The sequence below is a fragment of the Nymphalis io genome, chromosome 7 (assembly GCF_905147045.1).
Source record: "Nymphalis io chromosome 7, ilAglIoxx1.1, whole genome shotgun sequence".
NCBI classification, from domain to species: Eukaryota; Metazoa; Arthropoda; class Insecta; order Lepidoptera; family Nymphalidae; genus Nymphalis; species Nymphalis io.
The window spans coordinates 6119184-6138397 of NC_065894.1; the positions used below are offsets into that span (position 1 = coordinate 6119184).

At 29.8% G+C, this 19214-nt stretch overlaps 1 protein-coding gene across 1 annotated transcript in view; it reads left to right on the forward strand.

Annotated features, from left to right (window-relative positions):
* Positions 1–19214, forward strand: part of LOC126769665 (semaphorin-2A) — a 338220-nt gene that overhangs the window by 189603 nt on the left and 129403 nt on the right. Inside the window, exon 4 of the mRNA XM_050488552.1 lies at positions 7921–8061. Coding sequence (XP_050344509.1) covers positions 7956–8061 — 106 coding nt within the window. The 5' untranslated portion in view covers positions 7921–7955. The remainder of the gene's footprint in view (positions 1–7920; positions 8062–19214) is intronic.

Below are 19214 nucleotides of genomic sequence, written 5' to 3' on the forward strand. Positions count from 1 at the left end.
CGACATGTTTGAAAAAGTGAGGTCTATGTGAGCATCGTTGGCTGAGTCAGAGACAACAATGGTTGTGGATTGTCTATGCGGTGAACACTTCCCGCCACTTTTCTTACTTTATGGATTAAAACGTCGTCGTCTGACATAGTTTCTAGAATGATACTGAACTACTGTTAGAAATTTATTGTTAACCAAAAAGAACAATATGGTAAAAAGTAACTGTAAAATAACATATATATTAAATATGGATAATGGCTGTTTAATGGATGCGTGAAATGATTAACGATTTTTTGGATTATTTAAATAAAAATCATTTTACCGGAAATTAATTTGTTCAAATTCTATTGAAGCTATCTTTAACAATCAACCTCCATTAATTGATTTTAAGCTTTTGTTCGCTAATATACTTCAAACATATAACATTTAGTCTTAAATAAAATCCATTTATATATTATAGTGTGTCAATAATAATACACAATAATTTTGTTTATACAGAAATCGGAAATAGAACGATATGTAAAAATGTACTTATTTTAAACATATACTGATTTATTTTTTATTTTAACGTATTTAATAACGCAACATTGCTAATGAAAAAATGAATAGCAACTAAAATTTTACCCAAAATATTGTTTTGTCATCAGTAGTTGACAACCAGCTCATTAAAGGGTAGAGAGTTACTTATTTTCACACATACATGCAGGTATTCTGTACAGTCGTAACTGATGCATGCTACAACATATTTTTCATACATACGTGTTTACGGCAGCCATTTTTATTAAAATGTGTTTCAATAAAAACTGTATAATTTTGTTGTATTATTTATTAAAATTGTACTATTTTACTTTTAAAAATATCGACATATTATAAGCTTATCTTCTTGTTCTTGTTGTTAAATTATAAAATTATTGTACAAAAATTCAATCATTGTTATTATTAAAACTATATATTATTTTGCCTATGTTTGGTGTATGTTTGTTTCTCGATAGCTTCGCTGATTGTAAATTGGTTTTACTTTTATTTTTCGTTCTCCTATATTTTTTAAAGTATTTTGTTATGTAAATTGAAATAAAAATCACCTACATGAGTAGAAGAACAGCCGAAAATTAGGGATTCATATTTTTTTCCGTGTCATAATAATACTCGATGTCTCAATTGTAAATGGCGTAATAAATATTACACTTTGAAAAAAGTCACCGTTTAAGTTGTAAAACTACATTTCTCTAATTAAAGTTATCTCATTTGAGATTTGAATTAAAAATTTACTATTTAGCAAAGTGTAAAATAGCCTTGCTGAAACTCTTTTATTTCTTTTTATTATACAAGCATAAAACCGTAAACCGTAACCGTAACAGCCTGTGAATGTCCCACTGCTGGGCTAAAGGCCTCCTCTCCTCTTTTTGAGGAGAAGGTTTGGAGCTTATTCCACCACGCTGCTCCAATGCGGGTTGGTGGAATACACATGTGGCAGAATTTCAGTGAAATTAGACACATGCAGGTTTCCTCACGATGTTTTCCTTCACCGTAAAGCACGAGATGAATTATAATCACAAATTAAGCACATGAAAATTCAGTGGTGCTTGCCCGGGTTTGAACCCACGATCATCGGTTAAGATTCACATGTTCTTACCACTGGGCCATCTCGGCTTTTTTTTAGCATAAAAAAGCGTTAGGAAAACTGGTTCCACATTCGAAAATAACATTTAAAGAATATTTCAATGATTGTATTATTTTCCTTACTTTGCTTTGTGTGTAGATGAAGTCACTTTGATGGCAGCGCCAGGCTCAAACGATTTCTTTGTACAAAGGGCTACGTCCAATACACTTGTGTTTCTAAACTGCACCTTTGGTAATGCATTTTTTAATAATAAATTAAATTTTTTTAGCATAGTTAACGTTTTGACAGTTAATTTTATCAACTACGTTCTTTTGATTTTGTTGATAAATTAGTAAAATAAGGTGCAATATTAAGTTAATTGAGAAAAAAATCATTTAAATAATGCTCATGAAATAACGAAAAGCCCTTCCCACGTAACGCGTCGTACACTTCAATCACGTACAAACAATTTACTTAAATTAATTTTTTTCACCTACGATACAATCTTCAGAGCAAAGCACGCTTATTTATGCAAGTTTTATTTTTTAATAAGTATTAAGAACAGCTTTATAACAGGTGCTAACAATTTTTTTTTAACCATGAGGATCTTGTTGTTTGTTATTAGTAAGGTAAAGTATAATATTCCTTTTCAGTTATACAATTGCTTTGAAATTTTCTAATAAATTTAGCTTAATATAAATTACAAAAGAGTTTTTCTTAAAGCAGAAAGTGAACTTATATAAAAAAGGAACGAAAAATGAAAAAAGCTAGTTAAGAAAGAAACGCTTCGGTCGCTCACTTAAGCTGTTGGTTTTCAATTACTTGATTTTATTTTAAAAAGTTATTTTTTTACATATTCAACTAAAATAGATATATTATTTTAATTCAATTTGACTGTCTCTTATTTTCAAAATAAAACAGAACTCTAAAACAATTATAATTATAAGTAACTTGTACCAAAGACGTATTATTATATAAATATATAATCGGGTCAAATAATTCGACGTTCGAATATCGCAATACTAATATTAATAATTCAAAGGAAACAGATTATGAAATTTTAATATGTTACGTCGGTTTGACATAAAATTATAACATCACTTAAGAACAATATCTGTATACAACGGTAGAATTTAACTACCGTCTTGATTATCTCCTCAGTCGTTTTCACAATACAACGTCTAAGACAATGTCCTGTTCATAAAATGCTGTATAGGCTCTCGGGACGGCGCCATTAAAATAAGACATAGCCGAGAGAGTATTGTCCTCTACCTTATTCCCGACCGTCTATAATTTTGATAATAGGCTAGAAAATATTCCTTTGTCTCAAACAGACTATCAGTCGTAAACTCCGGTTCGATTATTTTCAAAGAAATACGCTTTTTGCTTTCTTCGAGTCTCGTTTACCGTTATTGCGTCAATAAGCAGACAGCTTCTGGTTCTTATAGCAAGCTGTTAGTTTCATCAGTATTGTATAAATCTGTACATTGAATTGATTTTATGGAATTGATAATTGTCTTCAATTATATGGGTGCTTCACAAAATTGCATTAGGTTTATGGCTATAATTCTCAGGTGATTACAATGTAACGCATTGCAGAGCCCTAGCTCTCTTAAACTATTGTTAATGACCCGACGAGGGCATAATTGCGTTTTTTTCACACCCTACTAATAGCCATTCCACTAATTTCGCAGGTTGCCGTTGAAAAGTTTTAATTTAAAAATAAAATATTTTACCGTAGTTTTAGTGGTAGTAATTTTTCACTTAAAACGTGACAATTATGCTGCTTATATTATTTTAAAATTTTCTTAACTTCGCAGCAATTAAGGCACATTGATTTTAAGCATAAATTTACAATAGTCTTTAAACAATATAATTATTAAACATTACATAATGTAACAGAATATCAATAATACGGCGCTTCTAAATAACGCGTTAATTAATTATACTAATTTGCGTTATAGTCAACAATCTAACTTCTGACTGAAAGACTTTTAAAGGTCGTCAGTTTCTTAAAATACCACACTTCAAAGATTAAATTTATACGTATATGCTTGTACGTATAAAGAAATTACTTTGTATTTAAATAACTTATTTGATCTCGAATGTCCTTTAAAAATAAGCATGAATATGAATTTAAAATATAAATATTCAATTACAGTTCATCGTTCACATTGTTATCGTTTATACTTTTAAGGTCGATAAAAGGCTATAAATTATATTTAGATGCTGTATATTTTTAAAGATATATATATTTTTTGTGAACTCTTATGACGGAGAAAAGCGGTCGGTGCGTTTACCATGTGAATGTTGCCAAAACTATAAAAGATCGAAGACATTGTATTAAGGATTTGTGTATCTCTAAATGACTCATAGAAACCTGGTAATTTATATATAGATGAAGTTAACAGTTTTACATTTTGTTAGTATAAAATAAAGTTTAGAAGATATTAATTTTAGATGTTTATTGTACATACCAATTAACACTTTTACAAAAAACAAATTAGTAGTAATTCGAATATTTGTTTATATTTCATTATTTAAAAAACATATTTGAGGTGACACCCTCATTTGATTTTTGAAAGTGTTTCGTTGTATGAAAAATAACACTAAAAATGTGCTCATGCAATGCATTAGCAAGTAGAATATACTTTGTGGATTCTTTATAAAGGAATCCAGCTTTAAGTTTTGAAAGTTACGATTGCGGTATCCATCTGTGTTCTATAAACTTATATTATGTTCTTTCTCAACCCACTAACTTTTTCGATAACCATAACGAACAAAAAGTGTTTGGCGTTGTCTATTGCGTGAGTCCTAACAGCAAAAGGCAACTTTTGAAGTTCAAACTAATCTTGACCAACTTTTAGAAAAGGCTACTAGGCAAATAACTTCAGAGAAAATATGGGTCGCAGGCATTGTAAATAAGCTACGTAAAAACTTGGGGTTTTATTTCATAGAAATATTTTACGTACGCGGTTATAGTATTTTTTACAATTACTATAAAAATATACAATATAAAAAGTAACTCTGTCAGTCTGCTACGCTTACTCAACTAAACCAGGGTTCACAACTTAAAGTCAGCCAGTTATCGTACCAGGGCCCTTAAAATTATCGTACATTATCGTACAACAGGATAATGATTATAAAATACAATAATATTATACAAAATCACAACAATATATTTGAAATAATTTGTAATTACAGCTGAAATCAGCAGAACACTAAAAAAAAAAATCATCGTACAATTTTTTTCGTTTTGATCCCGGGAAATATTGGAAATATTGTAACTCCTAACACTCCGCATCAAACCAAGATATGAAGCGGCTACATTGTTCCTAAGAAAGAAATGAGCCAATAGATGGCGCTGATAGTAAAAACAATTGTAACTGTTATTGGTTCGTGTAATTATCAAATTATTTTATTACATCATAATGGAAATTATCGTACAATCCACGTACGATAGTAGTGTACTATCGTACATCGTAGGTATGAAATTATCGTACGGTTGTGAACCCTGAACTAAACCACTGAACCGATTTGGATGAAAATGAGTATGAAGTAAGCTTGAACCCATAGCGTAATTTTTTATACCCTCTTCTTCTAAAATGCAGACTAGAAAACTATTTTTAAATAAAATTCCGCAGTTTACACGAAGGAAACTATTGGTATTGAAAATGAATATTGATAAATGTAATTAAAAAATTAATATTGATTCTATAATGAATGTTTATGAAGGGGATTTCAGTTTCACGATTTGGGTAAATGTGCTAGAATAATAATAATAAATGATCGAGAATATACTTCGAAAAAGAAAATCATACTTGTAAACAATTTTTTATTCTACGATTAAAGAAATACTTTACGATTCTTGTAACCAGTGGTTATACAAATTTTATTTGGTACTCTTTGCTACTTTTATATATTTTTAATGACAACACCGTATTTTAATTTTGTATAATAAAACTATTTTTACGCCAGGATTACCAAACTCTGAAAGAAAAAATATATCAAAAACCAGGCAAAGAAGCATTCATTTTGTGAACGACATTAAAGTTTATAGAATATCGCAAAAAGGTATAAAAGTATAGGTAGGCCTGAAGCCATTCGCTAGCAGTTTATTAAGCCAAGCCAACAAATAGTGAAATTTAAATAAAGAAGCTGCGCTAGGATCAATTACGTTTTTAAAAGACGGCAGCCCTTTTATAATATTTTTAGAGCTTTTCATTAAAATTTTTCTTCAAAGGGACGGGAGCTTGTCTCATTATTGCATAGGATTTGAGAAACTGCGACGAACGACGAAATTCAGGTACGGTCTATTTAGAGTGAATTTTAAGTGTATTTTATAATTTTAATTTAATTTGATTAGCAAGGTATGCAAGATAACATTCTATTCAGTTTCTTGGTTACAGCATAATAAGGCGACTTAAGTGAGTTAGTAAACAGCTTGCAACAATTTGTTTTAGTATTTTTTCTTCATTTATTACTAATCACCAACGAGGGTATATTTGATCCTGATTTGGTTTGATTAGTTATGCCGGAAACATCAAAAGCTAAGACTGAAATCTATCTCAATTCCTGTTTGATGTTTTAATCAAACTTGAAACACGTTTGCTGTAATTAGAACGCCTACTTTTGCGCTTAAGATGAGAGAGGTATAATAATTTTAGAGAACCCGACAACTAATTTTATCATGGCACTGAACCATATACTTTTGTGTTTATTATTAAATTTTTGAATATACTGCTATTTAAACAAACTTTATAAAAGAGTTATTTACATTCAAAAATTAAGAAAAACCCTATTGTACAAACGACCTTGAAAAATAGTGGAATCATTTGTTCATTGAATCGCGATATTAAAATGAAGGTAATTAAACAAGGTGTTATATCTTTTAAAAGTTGTTTTGAAGTATTGTTACAAGCCCTTTGGACTGCTGTTTTAGTTGCAAATAACATAAAGACATTTTATAATTTGTAATCAGAAACGAATATTTGTTTGTTCGGTTCAGCATTTTTTGTTGTTTAACAGTTCCCTGACGTGAGATGAAGCGTCTCACAAGAGAGCCAGTCCCTATTCCAAGGAATCCAAAATCAGTGTATCAGGTATTTTGTCATCACAACATCCAATATAATAAAAATAAAGTAACAGGATATAAATTTAAAAAAATCAAGCTCCATGATTTAATTATTCTTATTTACTGTACTTTAAATTAGACTCTCAATGAAAGTTCCGCCAGTCTTTCTTAAAGACTATAATAGAATTGTGACATTCCAGCGTTTTTTATCGTTCCGACAACCACATAGGTTTAAAAACATTTTCATATGATAATATACATATTTGAGCTTGGATTTTTAAAAGGTTCTAAAAGAATGAAGAGGGGACAAGACAATAAGGGTAAAATGACTACGTAAAATCGGACCGTCGGACAAACGAGTGATCCAATAGGGGCTACTTTTTGCTTTCAAAGACTAAAAATGCAGATTTCTCCATCACTCTGGTCGTGAGAAAGGCTGGCTCAAAGGATTGAACGTAATTATTAGCGCCTAAATGTCCATGTGATTATTCGAGGACGAGAATTCTGATGATTGCATCGCTGCAAGCCATATGGAGTTCTTGAACTGTTACTAACATCGAATATATATATATACACATTGTAAATATATTTTAAAACAGAATCTGTTAACTGACCAACTTTCAATGAACAATTTACATTAGAGGCTTAAAATTTAGAAGGACCTTCTTTATAATGTTAAGATGCGCTCTGAAAAGTCATTCCATGGATGAAATTTTGTATTAAAAATCATCAATGTTTTTAAAAATCCGTTTTCACTATAATCGTAACTTTTGAAGTCTTAATTTATAAATATCAAGGGAAGCCATGAATTTTCAGGGAAATATTCCTAATCGAATTTATGCAAATTCCTTTGCTCAGAATAAACTCATTTCACCTTAAAAACTTTTTGAAAAGAGAAATCAAGTTTGAAGATATTTTTTAGGTGCTTTATTTGCCAAATTTTATAATATTGAAAAGATACGAACGGATTTGCGAATTTCAACTTTTCCAGTTATTATTCATAAATGCAAATCCGCAAATTTCGGATACAGTTATTTTCAAGTAAAGGATTAAATGAAAATTAAAGATAAAATTGCTTTTTTTCTTTCTAATACATCCCTACTCGTCACAGGCAAAATTGGCAATATTGAAAGCATTCTTTTATTTTTAACAATGACAATTTATAATGAAAAATTAAGCTTCAGATATAAAACATATGCATATTTTTTGTCGATAAGTATCAATAGATTAAATTTAATATTTTTATTTATTGTTTCAGATTTTGCGATGCGAAGACGTAGATAATCATCGAAGATGGATGAAGTAACGCAACCTATTCGAAGTATGGCTCTGCTATGGATCCTCTCAGGACTTGTGGCAGTGGACGCAGTCAAGGTTGCCATAGAGCCTTTACCTAAAGGTATGGTACAAAATACATAATGAATGATATCTATGAATTATACAATTCTTACGAAATTGATCCTTAACGATGGCGCTATGTTAGAAGTATTATGAAAAAGTTGTAAATTAAATGGAAACAGATAGTACAACAGTTGGTCCTAACTTACTTTACAACTAAAGTAAAGTAACTTTTAGACGTGTCGCTCACAGTAAGGTAAACAAAATCGGGCATCCGCTCTCAATTTACTTTTTTTGACAAAGCACGGTGAACGGTTCCCCGAACTTCCTCCCTCTGATGCAAGACTTCGTTTTAGTTTCGTTTAATTTCCTATCTCTCTTGTCGTGGCATTTATTACGGACGCGCACCCACACCGACGTGCTTTTGTTCAGGCATCACCACCACTAATAACCATACCAAAATAATTTTTATTCGCGTCTCCTCATCTATTTTCGGACGCTTTATTGTATTCACATTAATTTCGCAGTTCGCAGCTGCAAGTAACGCAAATTTCTAAGGAGTTTTTATCTGCCGCCAATGTTCTTTCTTTTGAAAGTGAGAGCTCCTATTAATATTAATTAAAAGTTTGAATAATTGAATGGATTTGGAATTGTTCTCGTTGTTGGGCTTCCCTGGGAATGAGTCGCGGCAATAATTAAAACTTGAGAGGGAAATGGGTTCGAGTCCATTATTTAATATCTGTTTAAAACAGTTTTGTCAACTTTCGTCTGGGTTTTCGTGGAATTATAATAAAGTATGATACTTATAAGGAAAAACGTAAAGGCCATGCATATCTAAATGAGTATAATTTGTAAAACTTATAATGTAAGTCACGAACTTAAAACAGTTGCTATTAAGAGCTCGTCGTCGGCATACTAACGAACAAATTATTTTATTGCTATGAAAATGTTGTCATGAACACAATTAAATAGAAATATTTTTTTGAAATGGTTTAAGTAATATTGAAAATTATTTAACTTTAATTTAATTTAGTTAATTTACTACCACCAACTACCAACAAAACCTATGTGAATGTATACATATTTGTTAAGGTATTATGTTGGACAAGTCCAACAAAATTCACATGTACTAGTGACCTTTAGGTTAATGCTTGATTTATGGCTTCAGATCACGTGGTATTGGTATCGCGATTGAAGAGTAAATAATTAAAAATGACATCGAGCTCGTTTACAATTATTTAAGTTATATTTCAGAAATTTTAAATGTTGTTTAACTTATGGAATTATAGCATTTAATTTATATCTATTTGTTAAGGAAATCTTCAAAAACTATTTTATATTTACTTAATTACAAGTGATCCTCTTTGTTCATTGTAATTTAAAGGTAGATGTAGGGGTACCGGCTTTTCATTAGAAAGTGTTGTACTACGCGTTATTAATTAAAGTTTTCTTTACATGTATTTTAAATGTATTAATTGATATTTGAGGTATTTTATAATAAAATCAAACACCTTGCCCAACGAAAGGTACAAGTGTTTTTCTTTACTTCTCGTTTTTATACAATGTTTGTCACTGTTGCTATCGAAATAATTAATATTACTAAGGATATAAATAATATTGATGTAAATATACAGTATATTATAATAAATAGTATGATGCCACACTAATTGTACCAAATTTGTTAAAAACATCTGTCTGTAAAAGCTTCTGTTGTTCCTAGATTAATAAATTACCTTCCGATATTACTTATGCATTATGTAGAGAAATAGGTGCTTTTTTAATTTTAATTTAAATTGAATTCTTAATCTAACCATTTTTTTTAACGAAAATTTAATATAAACAATTTCTTATACTATTATATTATAATATTCGTAGTATTGCCAATACGTGGCAACTATGAAATTTCAGATATTTCTTTATTATTCCCTGTAAATGCACTGAAAATAACCTTAACGAGGTCTAGTGTATGGCTTGTAGCGCTACAGATTCCGAGTTTTAGTGTTCAAATCACGGTTTGAGGCAATAAAAAGTTATTGTTATTTTCTGTCAAGACATCCTCAATAGCAACCTATTATTTGGAAGTTGGTTATTTTTACTTACCTGTGTAAGTACGTAGGGCCAGTCATTCTACACCTGAAGGAGAGTTCATATCAGATGGCCATCCCATCGGTTTATAAAAGTGATGGCTTAGAGAATGTGCCTGTGTTTACTGACACATTTATGCACTTATAATATCTCCTGCGCAATGGGCAAATGTCGCTTAGAATTAACCCCGCGGTGAAATTAGAATAACATTATTTTCAAAAACACCAGCTAACCCATTCTTGAAATTTCACTTTCCAAATGATTCAGTAAAGCATAGGATTGATGTGTGACAATAGAATGGCTGCTGAATAGCTATCCTACAAAGAGTCCTGGACATATCAAAATATTTAATATCAATAATATACTATCAAATTAATTACATGCATACATTTATATATGCTACACAATTGTACCAAATTTTTACTAAGTGGACCACTTCTATCGACTGTTTTATTCTTTGTAGGCGAGTAATCGTATTACAACTAGTTACTATATACTTAACTGATGTATATTTTAGCTTATCACATGGCTTACGTGGGCTTACAGCTATTAAGCACAGTATTAGATATACCTTTAATATATTTACGATTTTAAAATCGTACTTTAAAATACCAACAAAAATAAAAGAGTAATCAAAAATACAGTGCTTTGTAGTTCAAAGAATATTGTATAAATTTAACTTGTATATTAAAGTTTTCTATTTGCTTTATTTGTTTCTAAATAAATATTAATTGTCATACAATTTTTTCTGAATTATTTAGTGGTTATTAATTAAGCAATGCTACGTCTTCTTTCGAATATCAAATATTAACAGAAAGGGAGAAATCAATGGGCCGTAGGACTTTATATCCAAATGTCATTCGATATGAAATTAAACTTATTTAAAACTATTTTTGTCGTAATTTACAAATAATTTTATAAAAAAATACACATGCCTGCTCTAGTTTAGTAATAAATAGGAGCACTTTTCGCAACTGCATTCAAAGCAGATATATCACCAAAACGAATGGTAGGAATTGCCACATGAACTTGTTCCACACATCAACATGCCTAGCGAATAGGGCAGTAGATCTACTGGTGCCAATTAAAAGTATAGATGGTAACATGTTGGCGACAAATCGTGTGCACTCATACGTTGGACATTGGCGACCGTTATTTGCCAGCCACATCGGATTGTGTACAACGAATTTTGTTTTAAAAAGACTTGTGTATTACAATATGTATACGTATTGTGTGTTAATAACTCATTACCTTCTCTTATTCATTTATATCGTAGCATTATGTTTTATAAAACTAAGAAACAATAACATTTGAATAAAATTTTGTTAATTTAAAAACATTACTTTATTTTTCAAAAATAAAAATATGATTAATTGTATTATTGTATTGTATTTGACGGGCCGGTAGGCGTGGTTGGTAGATACTTGCCTTTCACGCCGAAATTGTGTGTTCGATTCCCATCCAGGACAGATATTCGTGTGCATGAACATGTTTGTTTGTCCTAAGTCTGGTTGTAATTATCTAGATAAGTATGTATTTACAAACGAAAAGTAGTATATGTAGTATATCAGTTGTCAGGTTTCCATAGTACAAGCTCTGCTTAATTTGGGATCAGATGGCCTCGTGTGAATGTCCCAGGATATTATTATTATTAAAAATGTATGTGTTTACATTGTGGACTTTTATGTAATCAGAAAACATAAGATATATGATACGAGTCCTTGTGATACTCTAAACTCGTAACATAAGTGTGCTTATAGTTTCGAAATAATTAAAGTCTCAAAAAAAATCGCTAGACATATTTTGACAAAACAATTATTATGTTGGCAGTCAAAATATTGCAGAAACTTTACGTTATAATGTTTTGTGCATTTACAGTGTATAAGCCGAGTTTTTGATACTTTTTAATTATTATAGAATCCAAAGGCTTTACAAAATAAAAGTTAATATACTTACAAAAAATCTTAACACGCTAAGCATGAAATGTGTGCAGGAAATTTTAAATTCTTTTACAAACACGCAGTGGAGGAACGTGATAAGCTGAACGCTCTTATTACAAGAGGGCTTTGTGTCTTACCGTGAGATGAAATTGCCTGTTATTTTGCTATAAGTTGGCATGCAAGCAAGAAACGATGCGGATGTCACTTATCCTCGGCAAAATCTGATAATATTTTTTCAGGTTTAATAAGAATTTCTCTCAAAAAGGACATTACATATATTCACTAATTATTTACAGAGAATATATATATATACAAAAGTACAAAATCGGATGTTAGCCACGGACTTCTAGTATCTTAATAAACATTTATTTTAAAGTAATAAGATCAATATATTTCTTCTTTATAATCCTTTTTTACATTTAATGTTTTATTTTTGTTTTTAAAATACAACGGTAAATCATTGTGCCGGTAGTAATGTATCTGTGCTATTCAATGAATAAATAAAATTAGATAATAAATTATAAACAGTATAAATAATAAGAACCTATAATGAATAACGAACGCATAAAAATTACATTGATAATACTCGGACGCACACTAAAACAAACGCACAAGAGAGTTCCTTGTTCCTACCCGCTCCTCCCCCGCCCCCGCTCAGTTGTAAAAAAGTGTATAATCGTGCGACGTTTATCTCCCAAATATGTCATACAAATCACTACAATTAGTAAAGTACTAAAAGCTATTACACAAGTAACCAAAGTGCGTGTGTGTAACTTTAAAATAAACTACTGTTGGTGTAATACGTAATGATCACGAAATCACATGCTATCGAAGAAAAATCCTTTCCATCCCTTTGCCCACTTTTGGTATGATATTTTCTGATAATGAGTGAGTTGTGTTAGTGATATTTTTTAATAAATAAATATGCTACGTTAAACATACATTTTATGGATTTAATAGTTTAAGTGATTACAATAGTATAATTCTTTTTATATACTATTATTTAGCTTTGTAGCCAAAGCTTTTTTTTATCATCAGTATCAAATCAAATTATCTTGTATGAGGAAGGATAAAATTTCGTAAGAGTATTTCTATATATATATTTATTTTTTAATAAATAAAATAAAAAAAAAAAAAGATAGTTTAAAATAAATGTATATTATTCATAGTTCTGACACACTTTCGTAATGATTTTTAAACTGTGGTGGGTTCTTAGTTAAACACTAATTTCTATCATTCATATCATAATTTGACATCATCATGTTTACAGGTTGTAGACATTATGCAAGCCCATCTATTGGGTATCCCGCTGTATCCCGCTTCGAAAAGCGAGTTAGTAAAAATAATTATTAAGTGAGCAGGCGGCTTTGTGGAGTAGAAAAAGAATTATGTATGATGATTTGTACAGTACCGGTGTCTTTAAACGAAAATAATCACTCACTACACCTTAAGAGGATAGCTTGCTTGTGTCCTTAAAAAAATGTACACATTGACAAACTAATTTTTTATCTCCTTAATGACTTTTTCTTTTGCTTATTTGTCTAACAACATAGCTAAATGCTAGTCTTATTCACTACATAATATTCATAATTTTAATTAATGTATTGCGCCTTTGAATTGAAATAGATGATAAGTTATAAAGTTTAATGAAACTAAGAAAGTAATGATTTAACGGGTCTTAAGAACTAATTCTATATTTAAAATTAAATTCAAAGTCACGAAAGGTTCTACTTAACTTTAACGATAGAGTTTGATTTTAACAGTATAATTGCTCCCAACATTCTCCAAGCTTCGCGTTCACATTTTGGTTACATTGTTTCAAATTTATATTGGTCTTCTCATAAAAGATACAGCCGCTTGACTTTTGCCCAAACTAATTTGCCCGCAAAGACAGAAATTACAAAGTTCTCATCTAGAATTATACTCGGGCAACAATATTGCGAATTCATTTAAACAACTTGTAAAAGAGCTGCTTCATTTGTATGTTTTGTTTTAATGAATATTTTAATACAAATTCTTTTTTTTGGAGGCTGAGATGAATGGAGACTGAGACCAGTCGGAACATGTGAAACTTGACCATTGTTTGCAGATTTAAACACAAGCAAACAGCACTGATTTGCCTTATTTATATTTATAATTCATTCGTGCTCGGTGAAGAAAAACATCGCGACGATTTACAATAAACCTTCTCCGTAAAAAGGAAAGGCTGTGTTTAACATTTACAGGCTGAAACTGGTAATTACTAATCTATAATAAAAAAAACTAAATCGAATTAAAGAATGACTATATTTAATTGATATAAAATAACAACAAACAAATTTTCGATTCAATTCAACACCTTTAAAAAGCGTCACAATTCTGTTTTCTATAACGTTTAATATATTTTCTAGTAAAAAATCACCCTAAATATTAGGGTAACTTTTAAAATGTTCATTTGTTTGCAAGCACTTTGTTGTTTGTGAGGTCGCCGTGGGGAAAATTTGATGCTGAAACAAATGATGCACGTCCCACGCCTGATTGACTGACGAATAATCGTGAATTCTGTGCTGTCAAATAGGTAGACTTCCCTAGCTTATCAATTGAAATAATTTATCAAGCTGTATGTAAGGAATAAAGTACATTTTATATGAAGAATAAATATCTATTTCATTTGAAAATACTACCTTAAACAATAAAATTTTATATTTTTATTTTTAAAAACCCGCAGAGACATTTATGTGGCTCCAAAGTTTCACGGATAAGGTGTCGTAAATATGTATTTCAATATTATTTTCAAGTTTTTAACTCAAATTTACATGCAGGCTATTTATTTTAGTTGATTTTTATATTTAAAAAAATTATATACAGTTTTATTTATTAACATTTATGGGGAAATAATGTTTTATATTTATGTCTTTTAAAATAAGGAAAAATATAGTTTTACAACATTTAAATTTCTTTTCATTAATATGGAACAATATTCAAAGTATAATCTGATCTTTAAAAATATTCCACAATAATAAAGTAACATACACATAGTAACGAATTCACTAGCTTACTTTCTTAGTGTACGTTTAGGGTTTTTTTTACATGAAAATATTACTATACTCGAGGTATAACCAATCCAATAAAACAATATTTAATAAAAACTGTTTATAGTCAGCAAAGCTATTGAGAAACATATTCACAAAAAATACAAGTTGGTATTAAATTATTATAATAACGTCTTTCTTTTTAAAGACGGCTAAAACTTTTACATTTAATATTTATAGCTGATAATAAAGAATAATTCCCCGGAAAATGTTAAGAATACAAAGAAAAAACGCAACTGCGTTGTGACCGAGCTATTTCTGGGGGAATGGTGTTGCTTGATAACATTTCAGTTTTATTCAAGAGTCGGAAACAAAAATGTCCTCGAGGAAATGAACGAAAAATCCACTTTGCGGCGGAAAGTCTCGTGTCTCGCGGGGCGCCACAAGCAGCGATGATTAACGTCCTTTACACGAATAACTGTTATTCTCCGTCGCAAACAATACACGAAAATTATAACACACGTCCATTATTTATTATGGGCATTTAGCTAATAGACGATAGGTATGATACTTTTTCTTTAAAACAAAACTACTTTGGTCAAATGAGGAAAATTTCGGTGACATTTAGGGTCTTATTATTTTATTACTACTTTTGTTTCAGAAATTATTATTATACTTCGAGCGAATTTTCAACTATCGATGACTATTTATTTAACAAATGTAATCTCATACTTTTATTTCGTAAAACAAAAACTATTAAGAGCTTAAAACAAGTTACGATATTATTTGCAAGAGAAACCTATCTAATTTCTGTAAAACAAAGAGCAACTACAGAAATTTTAATTTCTAAAGCGCTATATGAGCATAATATAGTATATAAATAATTTTTAAAATAGAATTGTGATCGAAGATTTATTTGCTGGAAAATCAAATAAAAAAACAGCAAAAATCAAAACAATATTTATCTATAATAATATCAAGGTTTTGCATCACAAAAAAAAACAAAGGAAATTAGCCGTCAAACTTCTAACGCAAGAGATCAAGTGGAGCCTCGAAAACAATAGGAAGAGATCTCATTTCAACCCCAAATACGTTTCCGATATTCAATATACGCTTCAAATAGGATCACATGAAAGTCGTATCGATAGACCGTAATATACAATAGGTATAAAGAATAATGCGCTTAAAGTAACCATATGCAAACAGGTCGTAGGAAGTAAGGAAGCGTTCCCGCAACGTTTCTCTTTGATGATAAAATACTATGTTACTGGTGCTACGATATTCTGAAAAAAGGTTAAATATAAAAATAACATGTTCGTTTTATACGTTACTATTTTTAAGAATGCTTTATTGTTAAAGTAATGTGAACTGAATAACAGTCGTTATTAAAAAATTCAAAGGTCTAATTAAGGTTATGGACATTTTTTTATTAGTAAAATTTGAGGTATAGTTGATTTTTTCCCCTTCAAGAAAACTCTAACAACATTTATAATTTATATAAATATAACTAAATGATATAAAAAATTATGATGAGTTGACCAAGGCAAAGTTATTTTAACATTTGATCTCTCATTTTATATTATGTTCATATCTTATTTCATCATATTTTATTGAATAGGTAGGCGGACGAGCATATGGACCATCTGACGGTAAGTGGTCACCAACGCCCATAGACATTGCCATTGTAAGAAATGTTAACCATCGCTTACATCACCAATGCGCCATGAAACTTGGAAACTAAGATGTTATGTCCCTTGTGCCTGTAATTACACTGGCTCACTCACCCTTCAAACCAGAACACAACAATAACAAGTACTGCTGTTTTACGGTAGAATATTTGATAAGTGGGTGGTACCTACCCAGACGAGCTTGCACAAAGCCCTACTACTTCCAGTAAAGTTGAGTGCAGTTATAGAAATAACTTGTAAAAATGTGTATATTGAATCTCTATTATAAGGCAAGTAAGCTACAACTTTTTAACTACGTATACGTGTAACTGGTCGAGGCAACAGAGACAGAGACTTTAAGAGGCGCGGAATTTTCTAGTTACAGATTGAAGTAGGCTGTCTCAGTCATTTGCCGGAAAAAAGTCTCAATCAAAAACTCACGCAATAAGATTACTTATACGATAAAAATATTGTTAAGGTTTCCTAATTCTTTAAAACGAGATCTATCTGCGCTGTACACGCAAAAATATTTAAAACTAAAATAATTGAAAATGACAAGTGAAATAGACTGAACAAATTCAAAGAAAGCGGTCATTTTAAAAACTAGTGTCCATGAATTAGAAAAAGTATTCAATCAAATGGTTAAAGACTTACAAAGTATTTAAAAAAGTAGTCTATGTCCTTGAGGTTCAAGCTTGATTCATAACAAATTTCATTAAAAAAAAACAGTAGTTTAGTCTTGAAAGTGTAACAGACAAACAGAGTTACATTCGCATTTATATTATAATATTAGTAGTAGTATATATTTTAGTGTTTTTAGAAATTAAAAGCCACTGGATGACAATCAGCTATTAAAAATAATAAATACTTCGAACAGACAACGGTTTTATAATATTGAAACGGACAACTACCCGATTAAACATGTATGATATACAATATGATAAATACGTACACACTTGGTCGGAATAATGTTTGTGAGAGAGCAAATAGTACTGTCATTGAGAAGGTCAGATGCTTCCACTTTGAAGCAAAAGGCTAAAAAATATGTTTTGCACAAATACGGTCGTATATTTTAAAAACAGATTTGTTACTTAAACTTAAAAATACAACTCCATATGAATCATTATATGGGAATAAACCAAACATAAGTCATATTTGTTTATTTGGAAATCCTGTGATGGTTCACATTAGCAAAAAATACCCTATTAAAGTGTGGTCATAAAGGTTAGCATTTATCGCAGATTTTTAAAAAATTATTATTAATTATTATATACGTTTATGATTTTTTCTTTTTCCTTGAAAATAAAATATATATTTTTAATAAAATAAAATATAAAGCATAATTTTGTAAAATACATTTTGTTTTCAAATTTAATATAGGCATATTAATTGTGTATTCATTGCGCTGAAAGTGTAGCACGGACTTCAATAAAACTCGGTAAAATTATCTAGAATCAATGTATCTATACATTCTAATTTCTATTCTAATTTTATTGAGATACTATTAAAACAGTATATTTGTAACCGTATCAAGGCACGACAAGCCAACTAAGTTTGAGTCTGTATTTCTCAGAAATAATACGTTTATTCTGTTGACGGAAGCTTTACATATGTATATCCTATTGAAACATGGCCGTTTTCAGAAATTCAATATTTTCCTTCGTACATTGAAATATTATCAGTTGTAGAGAAGACTTATGAAACGGCCTACTTCGAAAAAAAATATTTAAGTGTTCGAGTAGGTAATGAAACTGGATATTATATATTTAGAGAATAAGATCCTTACGACTTCTTTGCATTAGGGATAACAGAAAAAAAATATTTGATTAATAAAAAGTTTTCTAAAAGTCGTGAGTACAAATTATAAAGCGCGAAGCGCTAAATGTTTTTTTGAAAAAATAAAAACTAAAATAGAATTGAGTAATTGTATATCTCTTATACTAAGAAATTAAATTGAAAAATATATTTTTTATTGAAATAAAACCCTAGATATCTATTTAAATACCTAACTCACCGTGAATATTAAAAATACATTTTAACGCTTTAAATTATTATATTGTGGATAGTGAATTGTGTGTTTTAAATTATTTTATTTCGTAAAAATATCATAATCAAGTATGGACACAATAGTTAGTAGCTTAATCAACTTTAATATGTTTTGCAAATACTTCAATCAATCATAGTTTTCACGTTGACTATAAGTTAGTGTTAAAGTAGTTATTGAATGAATTTCGAACTAATAATTCCTCCTTTATATTGAAATTACGTAGCTGAAATAATAATGTTGTTTTATTGTTGCTAATTATAATAAAACGGTAAAAAGTACATAAACATAATATTTTTATTAGATAATTATTAGAAGATATTCTGAGTTTGTAGGCATTTAGTAATTTATACAATCTAAAAGCGGTTCGCCTACATTGATACTAGTAACGTATTCTGGTCGGCACATCCTGACCTTTCAATAACATTCCAACCGAAACCGTCTGCGAGGAAAAAAGAAGTCGATTA